The 13383-nt window shown below is 50.8% G+C and overlaps 1 protein-coding gene across 1 annotated transcript in view; it reads right to left on the bottom strand.

The window, feature by feature from the left end:
* LOC119954019 (multiple epidermal growth factor-like domains protein 11) overlaps positions 1–13383 on the bottom strand; it is a 45250-nt gene that overhangs the window by 16612 nt on the left and 15255 nt on the right. The window contains exons 9-11 of the mRNA XM_038778794.1: positions 11174–11336; positions 8826–8936; positions 7549–7638 (exon numbers count right to left, since the gene is read on the bottom strand). Coding sequence (XP_038634722.1) covers positions 7549–7638; positions 8826–8936; positions 11174–11336 — 364 coding nt within the window. The remainder of the gene's footprint in view (positions 1–7548; positions 7639–8825; positions 8937–11173; positions 11337–13383) is intronic.

Here is a 13383-nt window from a genome sequence, read left to right as displayed (position 1 = left end):
TGCAGAGCTGTGCTGAGAGGTGGCAAATGGAGTTTAATGCAGAAAAGTGTGAGGTGATTCATTTTGGAAGGAGTAACAGGAAGACAGAGTACTGGGCTAATGGTAAGATTCTTGGTAGTGTGGCTGAGCAGAGAGATCTCGGTGTCCATGTACATAGATCCCTAAAAGTTGCCACCCAGGTTGAGAGGGTTGGTAAGAAGGCGTACGGTATGTTAGCTTTTATTGGCAGAGGGATTGAGTTTCGGAGCCATGAGGTCATGTTGCAGCTGTACAAAACTCTGGTGCGGCTGCATTTGGAGTATTGCGTGCAGTTCTGGTCGCCGCATTATAGGAAGGATATGGAAGCATTGGAAAGGGTGCAGAGGAGATTTACCAGGATGTTGCCTGGTATGGAGGGAAGATCTTAAGAGGAAAGGCTGAGGGAATTAAGACTGTTTTCGTTAGAGAGGAGATGGTTAAGAGGTGACTTAATTGAGGCATACAAGATGATCGGAGGATTAGATAGGGTGGACAGTGAGAGCCTTTTTCCTCGGATGGTGATGGCTAGCACGAGGGGACATAGCTTTAAATTGAGGGAGATAAGATATAGGAAAGATGTCAGATGTAGGTTCTTTACTCAGAGAGTAGCACGGGCGTGGAATAACCTGCCTGCAACAGTAATGGACTCGCCAACATTAAGGGCATTTAAATGGTCATTGGATAAACATATGGATGACAAGGGAATAGTGTAGATGGGCTTTAGAGTGGTTTCACAGGTCGGCGCTGCGCTGTAATGTTCTATGTTTGGGTTGTGGGGGCGACACCCACGCAAACACGGGGAGCGGGATTCTCCCAGCCCGGGGCCGGGCCGGAGAATATCCGCAACCGGGTAACGCCGCCCTGACACCGGCACGCGATCAGGAGAATCGACGGAATTGGCGCTGGCACGTTTGGCACGGCACTGGTCGCAGGCCGCCGATCACTGGCCCGGATGGGCCGAGCGGCCGCTCTAAAAAGGCAGAGTCCCTCCGCAGCCGTCCACACCAGTGGCGAAATTCACCGCGGACCTATTTGACGGCCATTTCCGGCGGGCAAAAGTGGCGCCGGTGATTCCGACGTCGCGGCCTGCTTTTAGGCACTAAATCGCCGTTTCCGAAAGGGCCAGCAGCGGACCGACGCTATACGCATCAGTTTCACCCGCTGCGGAAGTGGCGCGTGGAGACAGAGAGAGGGGGGTGAAGGAGAGAGGGGGGGTGAAGGGGAGCGGAGAGAGAGAGGGGGTTGTAGGGGCGCGGAGAGAGAGAGGGGGGTGTAGAGGCACGGAGAGAGAGAGGGGGGTGTAGGGGCGCGGAGGGGGGTGTAGGGCGCGGAGGGGGGTGTAGGGGCGCGGAGGGGGGGTGTAGGGGCGCGGAGGGGGGGTGTAGCGCGGAGGGGGGTGTAGGGGCGGGAGGGGGGTGTAGGGGCGGGAGGGGGGTGTAGGGGCGGGAGGGGGGTGTAGGGGCGGGAGGGGGGTGTAGGGGCGGGAGGGGGGTGTAGGGGCGGGAGGGGGGTGTAGGGGCGCGGAGGGGGGGGTAGGGGCGCGGAGGGGGGGGTAGGGCGCGGAGGGGGGGTAGGGCGGGAGGGGGTAGGCGCGGAGGGGGGTAGGGGCGCGGGGAGGGGGGAGGCGCGGGAGGGGGGTAGGGGCGCGGGAGGGGGGGTAGGGGCGCGGGGAGGGGGGGTAGGGGGGGGCGCGGGAGGGGGGAGGGGGGAGGGGGGTGGCGCGGGAGGGGGGTAGGGGCGCGGGAGGGGGGGTAGGGGCCGGGAGGGGGGGTTAGGGGCGCGGGAGGGGGGGTAGGGGCGCGGGAGGGGGGGTAGGGCGCGGGAGGGGGGGTAGGGCGCGGGGAGGGGGGGTAGGGGCGCGGGAGGGGGGGTAGGGGCGCGGGAGGGGGGGTAGGGGCGCGGGAGGGGGGGGTAGGGGCGCGGGAGGGGGGTAGGGGCGCGGGAGAGGGGGTAGGGGCGCGGGAGGGGGGGTAGGGGCGCGGGAGGGGGGTAGGGGCGCGGGAGGGGGTTTAGGGGCGCGGGAGGGGGTTTAGGGGCGCGGGAGGGGGGTAGGGGCGCGGGAGGGGGGGTAGGGGCGCGGGAGGGGGTTTAGGGGCGCGGGAGGGGGGTAGGGGCGCGGGAGGGGGGTAGGGGCGCGGGGGTGGGGTTTAGGGGCGCGGGAGGGGGGTAGGGGCGCGGGGGTGGGGGGTAGGGGCGGTGAGGGGGGGTTGGGGGCAGCGGCGTGCTGAGAGGGGGGCTACTGTGCGTTGGCATAGTCAACCGGGCATCCGTCGCCCCCCCTCTGCACGCCGCTGCCCCCTACCCCAACCCCCCTCCAATGCCCCTACACCCCTCACCACCATTACCACCATTACCTCCCTCCCCACCACCCCTACCCCCTCCCCACCACCACTAACCCCCCCAACGCCCCCCACCCCTCTCTCTCTTAACGCTGGTACACCCCCCCCCCATCTCTCAATGCCGGTACCCCCCCCCCTCTCTCTCTCTCTCTCAACGCCGGTACCCCCCCCTCTCTCTCTCTCTCTCAACGCCGGTACCACCCCTCTCCTCTCCACGCCGCTACCCCCCCTCTCTCAATGCTGCTCCCCCCTCTCTCAATACCGCTACCCCCCCTCTCAAATCCGCACCCCCTCCCCCCCTCTCAACGCCGCTACCCCCGCACTCGATGTAGGTTACTGAACGGCGTCAACCATCATCAATGGTTGACGCCGTTATAAACCTACTGTGATTACGGGTCACGTCGGCGGGACTTCGGCCCATCTGGGCCGGAGATCTGTTGACATTAAAAATTAAATGACATCCCGCCGGCGGCAGCTGTTCTCAGAGGCTGCCGGCGGGATTTGCACAACGCCGATTTTTGGCCCGCTCGGTAAATTCAAATCCCGGTGGTAGCGGGAATAACGCCGCCACCGGCCGATTCTCCGACCCTGCGTGGGGTCGGTGAATTTCGCCTTGTCTCAGCTGGCAAGAGCTCTGCGCGCAGGGTCGGGGTGCAGCTTGTGTGGGGGGGGGGGGGGGGGGGCCTCCAATGGGGCCAGTCCCGTGACCGGGGCACACCAATCAGCGGGCCGGCCTCTCGCTCCCTGAGCCTATTTTCATACGCGCCGGCCCCTGAGTCATGTTGTGTCTGGGCCGGCACGTTGAGGGAGGCCACCATGCATGCGGCGGTTGGCACTGCGCATGCGCGGATCCCACGGCGCACAGTTTGCGCTGGGATGGGAGTGGCGTGAACGCCGTGCAGGCCCCCTGTAGGTGCCAGAATCGGTACTCCCAGCGGCCACTTCACGACGTCGTAAAAGGCGACAGCGTTTCCAACGGCGTGGACACTCTGCCGCCGAATGGGAGAATCCCGCCCAGGGAATATGTGCAAACTCCACACGGACAGTGACCCAGAGCTGGGATCGAACCTAGGCCCTCAGCGCCATGCGGCAGCAGTGCTACTCGCTGCGCCACCCTGCTGCCCCACCTGAATGTTTCTAACATGTGGCATATCCATCCACAAAATTTTCCAGTTCAACATTACTAACAGTTTGAAATGGCCAGGCCTAGATAAGAAAGTGGTTGGTTTTGACTACCTCTGGCTGCGAGATTAAAATTTAGGGTGACACGGTGGCACAGTGGCTAGCACTGCTGCCACACAGCGCCAGGGACCTGGGTTCGATTCTGACCTGCGTCTGTGTGGGTTTCCTCTGGTTCCCTCACAGAATCCAAAGAAATGCAGGTTAGGTGGATTGGCCATGCTAAATTGCCCCTTAGGTGTGGTTGCAGAAAAAGGGCAGGGGATTGGGCCTAGGTAGGGTGCTCTTTTCATCGGCTGAATGGCCTCATTCTGCACTGTTGGGATTCTCTTTTATGAAAATTGATCTTTATATCAATCTAATTTCATCACTATATCCTAATTTCATCATCATAATTAGAAATAAGGGGGCGGGATTCTCTCAGCCCGGGGCCGGGCCGGAGAATCCCAGCGACCGGCGCGAATCACGCCATGCCGCCAAGACGGCGGCACGCGATTCTCCGCAGAGCAGAGAATTGGCATCATTGGCGCCGGCGTGGTTGGCGTGGCGCCGGTCGGCTGCCACTTTACAGGACCTCCCCGCCGATTCTCGGCCCGGGTTGGGCCGAGCGGCCGTCCCAAAAACGCGAATCCCGCTGGTGCCGGCAGGAGCAGGACCTCGGCGTGGAAGGGTTGGGGGGGGGGGGGGAGGTCCGGGGGGTTGGGGAGGGGGGAGAGGGGGTTCTCCAATTTGGCCTGGCCCGCGATCAGGTCCCACTGTTCGGCGGGCCAGCCTCTATGGCTGGGCGGCCTCCTTTCCTATGCACCGGCCCCTATAGTTCTGCGCCATGTTGCGTCAGGGTCAGCGCTTTGAAGGAAACCACTGTGCATGTGCACATTGGCGCCGGCGCCACTGCGCATGCGTGGATCCTGCGGCGCCAAGTTCGCGCCGGGATCGGCAGCTGGAGGGGCCAAAATTAGTCATCTGATCGGCCCGTTCATGCCTTCGTAAAACGCAAAAGGCGTGGACGCTTGGGATTAGAGAATCCCGCCCAAGATATTAAATTATATTAATCTCCCCCAAGTGCTCTGGCACTGAAGCTGTAACAAGACAAATAAAATAGATGTAAATTTAATGCAAGTGGCATGCATAAACAGAATTCAGCAATTAGAAATATGTAATTCTGAACACACTGAGCCTCAATTGTTACTATTGTGCAAAGCTTTCTGAAGGTTGGTTGATCTAAAAGGCAGGAGCGTACTTATAACCAAAGTTCCAACTAAATACTATGGTTGGAACCTTACCAGAATTTGGCAAAGTATCAGTCCCAGTGCAAAAACCAATGCCTATTTGAAAGTGTTTTTTAAAAATCAAGTGAATGTACCACGCTAAGGGCAGCCTCCCTCGCTCACCCAGGGCAACTTAATCTCTGCAATCCATTCGATCTAGATCCATTAGAGGAGACAGCTGCCAGGAAACCAGATCACAGTTCACAGATGGAGCTCATGGATGGTGTGTAGGGGAGGTGGGACACCCTGTATTCATGATCATGCAGACATCCTTCCAACAAAGTCATCACCCACCGCCTGGGAGGCAGTGGCTGCCTTAGTCAGTGCCAGCTCACTGCAGAAGAGAATGGGGCAGCCATGTTAGAAAAAGGTGAATGACCTTCTTCTCGCAGTCTGCCACCTCCACTCTCTCGCTGCACCCACTCACAAACCCCTCGCACCTCCAATGCGATCTCTTACCCAGCCACCTTGTGGGTTGCCAACAGCTCTATGAGACCCTCTTCATCAACCCCCCCCCCCGCCTCTCCAATCCCCATGGCGTCCCAGAGTATCTACGCTGCTCCTCACATCCCTGCTCCCACTCACGACTCACAAGAGGCCATGCCTCAGCATCATCTGAACTGTCAGGACTCTTAGCTCTACTCTTCCCCATCTGTCTCATTGCAGGAAAATCCCAAACCTAACAGGGGTGAGCAGATGCAGCCACCCGGACCCATACGCAAGCTCCGAAGCCTCGCCCCCTTTGAGGAAAGAGCCATTGAGTTGGCCGGGGAGGAGCAAGACCATATTTGTGCAGAGGGCGCATTCGGTTACAGACAAGTGAGAACCCTCAGGACACAGTCATTCTTCCCATGCCTCATGTAAGTAAACATTGTCCCATCATTTATCCCCTGTGCGGTACTAATGCCATCTCCTTTCGTTTGCAGGGCAATCAGTCAGCCAGCCTGATCCATTCTCACATCCCTTGGAGACCACGGACCACAAGCATCTCAGAAGGAAATTTCTCAAAGGCCTCCATTGAAGAGGCATCACAACTGTTACCCGCACCCTCCGCCAACCCAAATACTCACACCGTGGTGAGATTTACTCTGGGTCACTCACTGTTGAGCACTCACAATTGACAATCTAAGGCAAGCAGAGGCAGGGACGTCCCAGGGAAGCAGCATTCGGAGGGATCCCGTCAATCCTATGCAATGAGGCCAACACTGAGGGTGGATATGCAGTGGAGACCGGGGGATGCCCACTCCATGTCTGAGGGCATCAGCTGCATGGTGCAGGGCACCAGCAGCACGGTGCAAGCACTAGTGGGTATCCATGTGGATCTACACCAGGGTATGGTAGGACTTCTGGATCTCACTCCAGCTGACCCTCTATTGCATGGAAGAGCATAGGGCCCCAGGGTGCCTGAAGGGAAGAGGATCAACTGGAGCGCAGCCCAAAGCCCTCCACCGAGGAGAGTCTTGGGGTGCCCAGCTGATCGACACAGCTCCAGCCCAGCACACTAGGGAGGGTAGCATCTGTGATACCCAAAAGTAGGCTGGGAGCCATAAATCCAAGTCCCCTAAGGGACGCCTGCCAAGGTCATCTTCGATACCAGTGCATGGAAGGCAGAAGGCAGCCTCAACCTCAACTGCGAATCCTGGGAATTCACCTTGGTGTAGCGGGAGGGTGAGGAAGTGCAAGAAACTATAGGCACCTAGTGGGAAACATCACTTTGTTCCCCAGCAGATCCTGGTGAACTTCATGGCGCCATCCTCCACAAATCCCCACCCAGACCCATTGTTTCATCCTTGTGCAGTGTGAGAATGGCAGCACTATGTGTCTCTCACTTCCCAAAGTAAAGACGCTCTGCTGCTGGCACGGGCCATGCCAGCATCCCCAGCATCAACGCTCGGGCCTTTTGTTTCTGCCACTATTCTCCAGGGATGAGGAGGCTATGGGCTGACAAAGTGTGGAGAGGCAGTCCCACCTCAGATGTTAGTTGCAGGAAAACACCACCAGGACCCCTGACCTCGGAGAGGGACTGCAGCCCACGAGAGGTCATCTGGCGTCTCCGAATTCCATGATAAACCTGTTTATTGGCAGGACACGTTTACTGCTGGCACCACAGTCCTGATAAGATATCACACCCCTTAGTCACTCCCTAGTCCTGATCATCCCCAAACTGAGCGGCTATTCCTGCATCCCTAGCGCTTCCGTCGGGAATCTCAGTGGCACCGGATTCCCAAACATTCCCCAACCCCTCCCACCCTGGGATTAGGTGAAAGGGCAGTAAGGACCAGTGTCTGAATGCTGTGGTATCTCAAAGATGCCCCCATCATGACCTTGAACAGGATGAGTGATGAGAGACATCACCATCGCTCTTTGCATAGAGGTACACATCAGTGTTATCTGTATAATGTTAATGCTTGTAGGAGTGCTGAGTGTTCAATATTTGTGTCCACAGAAATGCCAGGCAATGCCCAAATCCAATAAGAAAGAATCAAACCATCACCCCTTGACATTCAGTGGCATTACCATCACTGAATCCCCACATCCCAGGGGGTTACCATGGGGGCGGACCTCCACTGCTAGATGGCAACAAGATGCATCAAAGTGTGTCGGGTGACGTTACCATGGCCAATCCACCTAACCTGCAATTCTTTGGACTATGGGAAGAAACTGGAGCACCCTATGGAAATAATTGTAAGTTATTGGTCAGAACATGAATGACACTGTAGGTATGCATCATGAATATACTTTACCTTGCAAACACAGCTGGCATTCATCCAGAGACTTAAGCTGTGGAAGATTGCTGAATGTGCCAATTGGACAAGCAATGGGATTTGCAGTTCCTGTAGAAACAAACTCTCAATCACACATCGCAAAACAAATAAAATAAATATTCCTATCAAATAATCCCAAAATAAAAACAGAAGTGCTGGAAAAACGGAAGTCAGCATCTGTACAGAGCTAATTAGAGCTGACATTTCAGATCGATGATGGTCTTTCATCAGAAAGTGTAGATCTGAAAAGTTTACTCTGTTTCTCTCTTTACAAGTGTTGTCAGGCCTGCTGACTGTTCCTGAGGAATTGAACAAACGAATGTGATACAAAATGGTATAATTAGTTAGGATAATGTAGAGGATACCCGGGTATAGGAGCCGGAACAAAGAAACCGGGCAAAGCATGGCTTGGATAATTACTAGGATGAGAATGCTGAGTGAAAGCTCCCCCCCCCCCCCCCCCCCCAAAAGGGCTGAAGAATGTGAAGTGAGCCCAGGGCTGAGGAATGTGAAATGAGCCAATCAGGATATATGGCCAGGTCAAGAAGTGTATAGGGATAGCCTATGGGAATTTTGCATTCATTACTGTTGCCTTATTTGGTCGTATGTATGTGAAATTTGATGCAACTTGAATGTATCTGTACAGAAATGTTTTGTCCCTTTGTTCACTCTGGCTGTTAAAGATTCAGGAGACTAGTTGTTTCCACTCTCCCAATAGAGTGAGTCACCCCAGCTAGCTGGTTAAAATAAACAATAATTGATACCTGTAAATCCGTCTCAAATTTTATTCAGACCAGGCTGACAGCAAAAGAATCAGGATTGTCATTCCCAGCATCCACAATATTTTACTTTTGTATCAAATGACCCTGCCTCCTGTTTTAAAAGAAGAAGTTACTGAACTTCACTCTAGGCTGGATATTCAGGGTTTGTTTTTTTTTCACAGATAATGTAACTGGGCAGCAAGCACACTGTTTTCAATATGGGACAAAGCCCCACGTCCTGTTTTACCAGCAAATGTGATGTTCAGAGGAAATTGATTTAAAAAGAAATGGAAATACCTAAAAAGAATAGCAGTTTACTTAAAACCATTTAATGAATTGTTTACATTAACCAGTACAAAGCAACAAATTAAAGATGCCAGTTGATAAAGAGCGTGCTTTGGTGATGAAAACTGCTGTACGGCCACAAACCCAAGAGAAAAAGTCCAAATTGAAATACTGATGAAGTACGTTCCTAAGAACAGTTGAAAATCCTACCTAATGTACAATAGTACCCAGGATGGCACACACCAGCATCTCCTCTGTGATCACCTGTCGGCTCTTTAGAATCAGATCCAGATCGGCAGTAGTACCCTGAAGCACAGAGATCTGCAAGTGAAATGTAACATTGATCAAATTCCACAATTTCTTATTAATAGTCATTTGGTAGTGTAGAACTTGAGTACTGTTGGCAAAAAATATACTTTTTTGTCAAAGCTTTTTAAAAAAAATTTATTTTATTACCAACATGAATCAAAACATATAAACACCCCGGGAAACATACTTCCCAGCAATCAACTATACAGTCTGTACAATTCCGTTCCCAACCAAGCCGCTACACCCAGTGACGATACCGACCACCACTCCAGTAAGATTTGCCACCATGCAATCAGAGAGTCGAAGGCCACAACATCGGCCTTCGTCTCCATGAGCTCCGGCTTCTCGGAAACCCCAAATATCTCATCCTCCACTATCCTGGCTAAGACCGCGAATACTCCTGCCCAGAATCTTCCCAATTTTTCACAACCCCAAAACATGTGTGTGAGATTTGCTGGCCCCGCCCACACCTCTCACACTCATCTGCTACCTCATGAAAGAACCCACTCATTCTCGCCCGAGTCATATGCACCCTGTACACCACTTTAAACTGCATCAGGCTCATCTTTGCAAAGGAGCAGGTCCCATTTACCCTACGGAGTGCCTCGCTCCATACTCCCCAATTGATCTCCCCTCTGAACTCCCCCTCCTATTTCTCCTTGATCTTCACCACCCGCTCACCTATTGTCAAAGTTTTAGTTTGCTCTCATCAGAGAAATTCACAAGAATACAATGTAATGGAAGCCAACAAATTTATACTGTATGAGAAGAGCCATTGGCAAGTGGACTCTAATTGGTAGAGATGTTGCCAGGAAGAATGCACCAGTTGAAGATGTTAACTGCCAAGCATTGTTTGAAATTTAAACCAGGCAGCTTGACTCTGATTAGTAAAGTCATTGCCTTGATGAATGAGCCAGTGAACTGCTGTTACTTATTTTTTCTAGCTGAAAGAGGTGCAATGTATGTACCCGTCTTTTCTGTCTGCAAAAAGCAGGGCCCTGTGTATTAATATATGTAGCTTCTACAACATGCAGATACAGCACACTGTAAGCCCAACTGACAATCATAAATAATTATACAAACTTAACAGGGTTAAAACAAAAGCAAATGGAAGGCTATCTTTTCTGAAGTGTGGACCAGGGCTTCAATACCAAGTTATTTTCTATATAGCTATGTTCTATATTTTAAAGCCAAATAAACCATAATATCTGATGCACCATAAATCTACTTTAAAAATAATAACTGTTGGTATAAATGAGCATCTCTGGGTATAGAGCAACTGGCTCAGTTTTTTTAAATGTTATCCAAGCAATTAATATCTGCTTGATTTAACAAGAATGTTGCTTGGTGAGTTAAATCAGGCTTTATTCTTGGAACTACTGTTAATCCCCTGGAGAAATACATTTTAGAGCAGATGCCAATCAGTGTAAACTCGGTGTGATTTTCATATTTTTTATTTTCGCTTTTAAGAATTAAGAAAAGCCAGATTTAATTCCATGCAAAAGTATGAGCACAGTTCGAGTTCAATGGACATTGATCTGAAAATACTCCAACCTAACTTTACAAAGGCCAAGAGAGATTTAAAAAAACACAGATAGAAACCAATATCAAGACATGAGGCGAAACCAAAAAGTAATAACCTTCATCTCATTTTTCTAAAGCCTAGTTCTCAAATAGAAAAGTGAACGTATTGAACAGATGTCCTCCCCAACTCTGTCCTACGAAAACTTTTGAAGACATACCAATCCCAAACATGCACAGGTTTGGGTAAGATTGTCAATATGATATAAAGGCACTGTAATAACATGGCTACACCAGTTAGATACAAATAATGAACGTTTATTTGCACAACATGCTATTTGCAGAGTAGTGCAGCCACGATGCTGCCAATCTGTTTCCTGGACTGAACGGAACAAAAGCTTTAGCTTTGCTCGGGTGATTCTGCACACTAGCAGCCGATTGGATAAGCAGATCACATAACCCTTCATAAGATCTCCCCTTCAAGGGGCCAGCTACTATGGGCACCCATCACTCATAAGGAATTGCATAAATGCATTATGGGTTCATTTATTGAGACTAGGCACATCTGAACGGATATACATGGGTATAAAGCAGAGCTGTAGGTGCTGCACTCTGCTTGAAAGCAAAAGTGAAACTAATACTAGATCGCATGACACACTTTCTTTTAGCGATGCCATGTTGCAATGCTTTAAATGCATATTTCAACAATGGAAGTTGGTTTTAAGTACCTGTTACTGATGTTGCATTTTGTCCATCACAATAGTAACCTGGGGAGCAAGGTTTGCAATCTGAAGAGGTTATCAGGCCCTTCTGATCTCCAAAGGTTCCGCGAGGGCAAGCTTTCAATACATCACTTGAACCAACAGGGCAATAAAATCCCATAGGACAAATCTATATCAGGGAGCAGAGAAAAGGATATTCCATCTTTGACAATCTGGTACACCTGCTTAGGTACACAGGAACACAAGAGCAGGAGGAGACCATATGGCCCATTGTGCCTGCTCCATCATTCAGCACGATTATGGGACTCAACTCCACTTTCCCACACAAATGCAGAGTTCATTCTTATATTATTCTACATCTTCTGTTTCCACTGCCCTGCAACAAATTTCAAATGCCAGAATACCGCTAGTTTGGATAAAGAGGTAATAGAGGAAGTAAAGCAAGTAATCCCATACTTAGGCATAAATAAATGAAAACAAAATACCATGGATGCTGGAAGTTTGAAATAAAAGTATTTCAAACTCTGGCAATTTGCATTAAAAAATTGGCAAGTTTTAAGAAGTTAAGCAGACTTGCCTTCTTAGGAAAAGGGGAGACCTGGAACTGACATTGAATTTACTTTGATAATGAAATCAATTGATAAAATTGATTCAAGCTAATTATCACACATTGTAAAGGATTCAAATAAGAAGGGAGACAAGAAAAAAAAAGCAACTTTCATTGATCTATCGTCTTTCTCAGATGGGAACAAAGATGGATTCCCAGGAGCATTCTGGGGCTGGACGTCAGAACCCCTTCAGGACACTAGATCTGGCAAGTCCACCTGAAGATGTACCCCCTGACCCACTGCTATGGTGTTCTGGGTGGCTTCCATCCTTAACTCTGGAGGAGGCCTTGGAATTGTTCAGGTGGATCCCAACATTTCCCCACCTTGTTTTTCCAAACGTGTTTCAAGCGGAGGCAATTTCCCACTGGCATCGGGGAGAATCTGAAGTGGGGGTGGGGGGGGGGGGGGGGGGGGTTGGGGGTTTCTAGCTTTCATCTGCATCCCATTAACAAGATGAAAATAAGGTTCATGCTGGTCTCTAGCAGATTCCAACCTGCCACGGGGAGCATCAGCGGAGGATCCTGCTGTAAATTCACACTGGCGTGTGAAGCAGATTTCTGGGCCTCCTGTCATATTCTCCCCCACGCCCAACTGTGCTTGGGAGAATTACACCCAAAGTGATAGTGAAATATGCCAATTGTCATTATTTAGGTGGAACGTCACCAATTTAGCCCAGTGAACTGAGCAATGAGCTGAATGACCAGCTGATGGGGATATTCAAAGGAGCAAAGTTGACAAGTTAAAGTTAGAAAGTTAGGAATAAGTAGAAAGTCAGTCAATGTTTTCACCCAAAAGGTAATTTGATAATAAATGTTACTGAAGAAAAAGCTAAAAGGATTTGTTTATATAATCACAGAAGCCATATAGTGCAGGAGGAAGCCATTCTGCTCATTCGGTCTGCATCTGCCCTCCGAAAGAGCACTCCACCTAGGCCCATTCCCCTGCCCCATTCCTGCAGGCCTGTAACCACACATCTTTGGACACGTGGGGCAAATTTAGCAGAGCCAATTTACCTAACCTGCACATCTTTCAACTGTGGTAGGAAACCGGATCATCGGGAGGAAACCCACGCAGACAGGGAGAGAACGTGCAGACTCCACTTAGTCACCCAAGTCCAGAATTGAACCTGGGTCCCTGGCACTGTGAGGCAGCAATGCTAACCACTGTGCTAGCGTTCTTCTGCAAGGAGTAACGATGAAAACATAATCTTAGAAGGTGGATAAGGTAGGCTTGAACATGTTGGGCCTCGAGACTTTTTCCCCATTTCAAAGAATGTCCATTCATCAGTGAACGTACATCTCCCCAGTGGCCAAATATGGAGAAATGCTACTTACATGTTGTAGCAGATTGTTGCCTGACCTTGTGGTCAGAAGTTGGATTGATTGAAATGGACCTAACCAGTTGATGAAAAAAATGCTTGAAAACTCAAGACAGACAGATAATAAAAATAATTACTGACAAGAATATTCTAAGACCAAGTGAAAGTACAGCATAGTATGATAGCTTTAAATTCAATACATGTTACATCCTTACATTATTCAGGTCTTCCCCAGCAGTGCTGAAAGCTGTTGCATATGCTTTTTAATGCATTAAGTCATTCCACATTTA

Source organism: Scyliorhinus canicula, chromosome 19 (genome assembly GCF_902713615.1).
Source record: "Scyliorhinus canicula chromosome 19, sScyCan1.1, whole genome shotgun sequence".
NCBI lineage: Eukaryota > Metazoa > Chordata > Chondrichthyes > Carcharhiniformes > Scyliorhinidae > Scyliorhinus > Scyliorhinus canicula.
The sequence above is the reverse complement of the archived record's forward strand: the minus strand, read 5'-3'. Positions and strand labels throughout refer to the sequence as shown.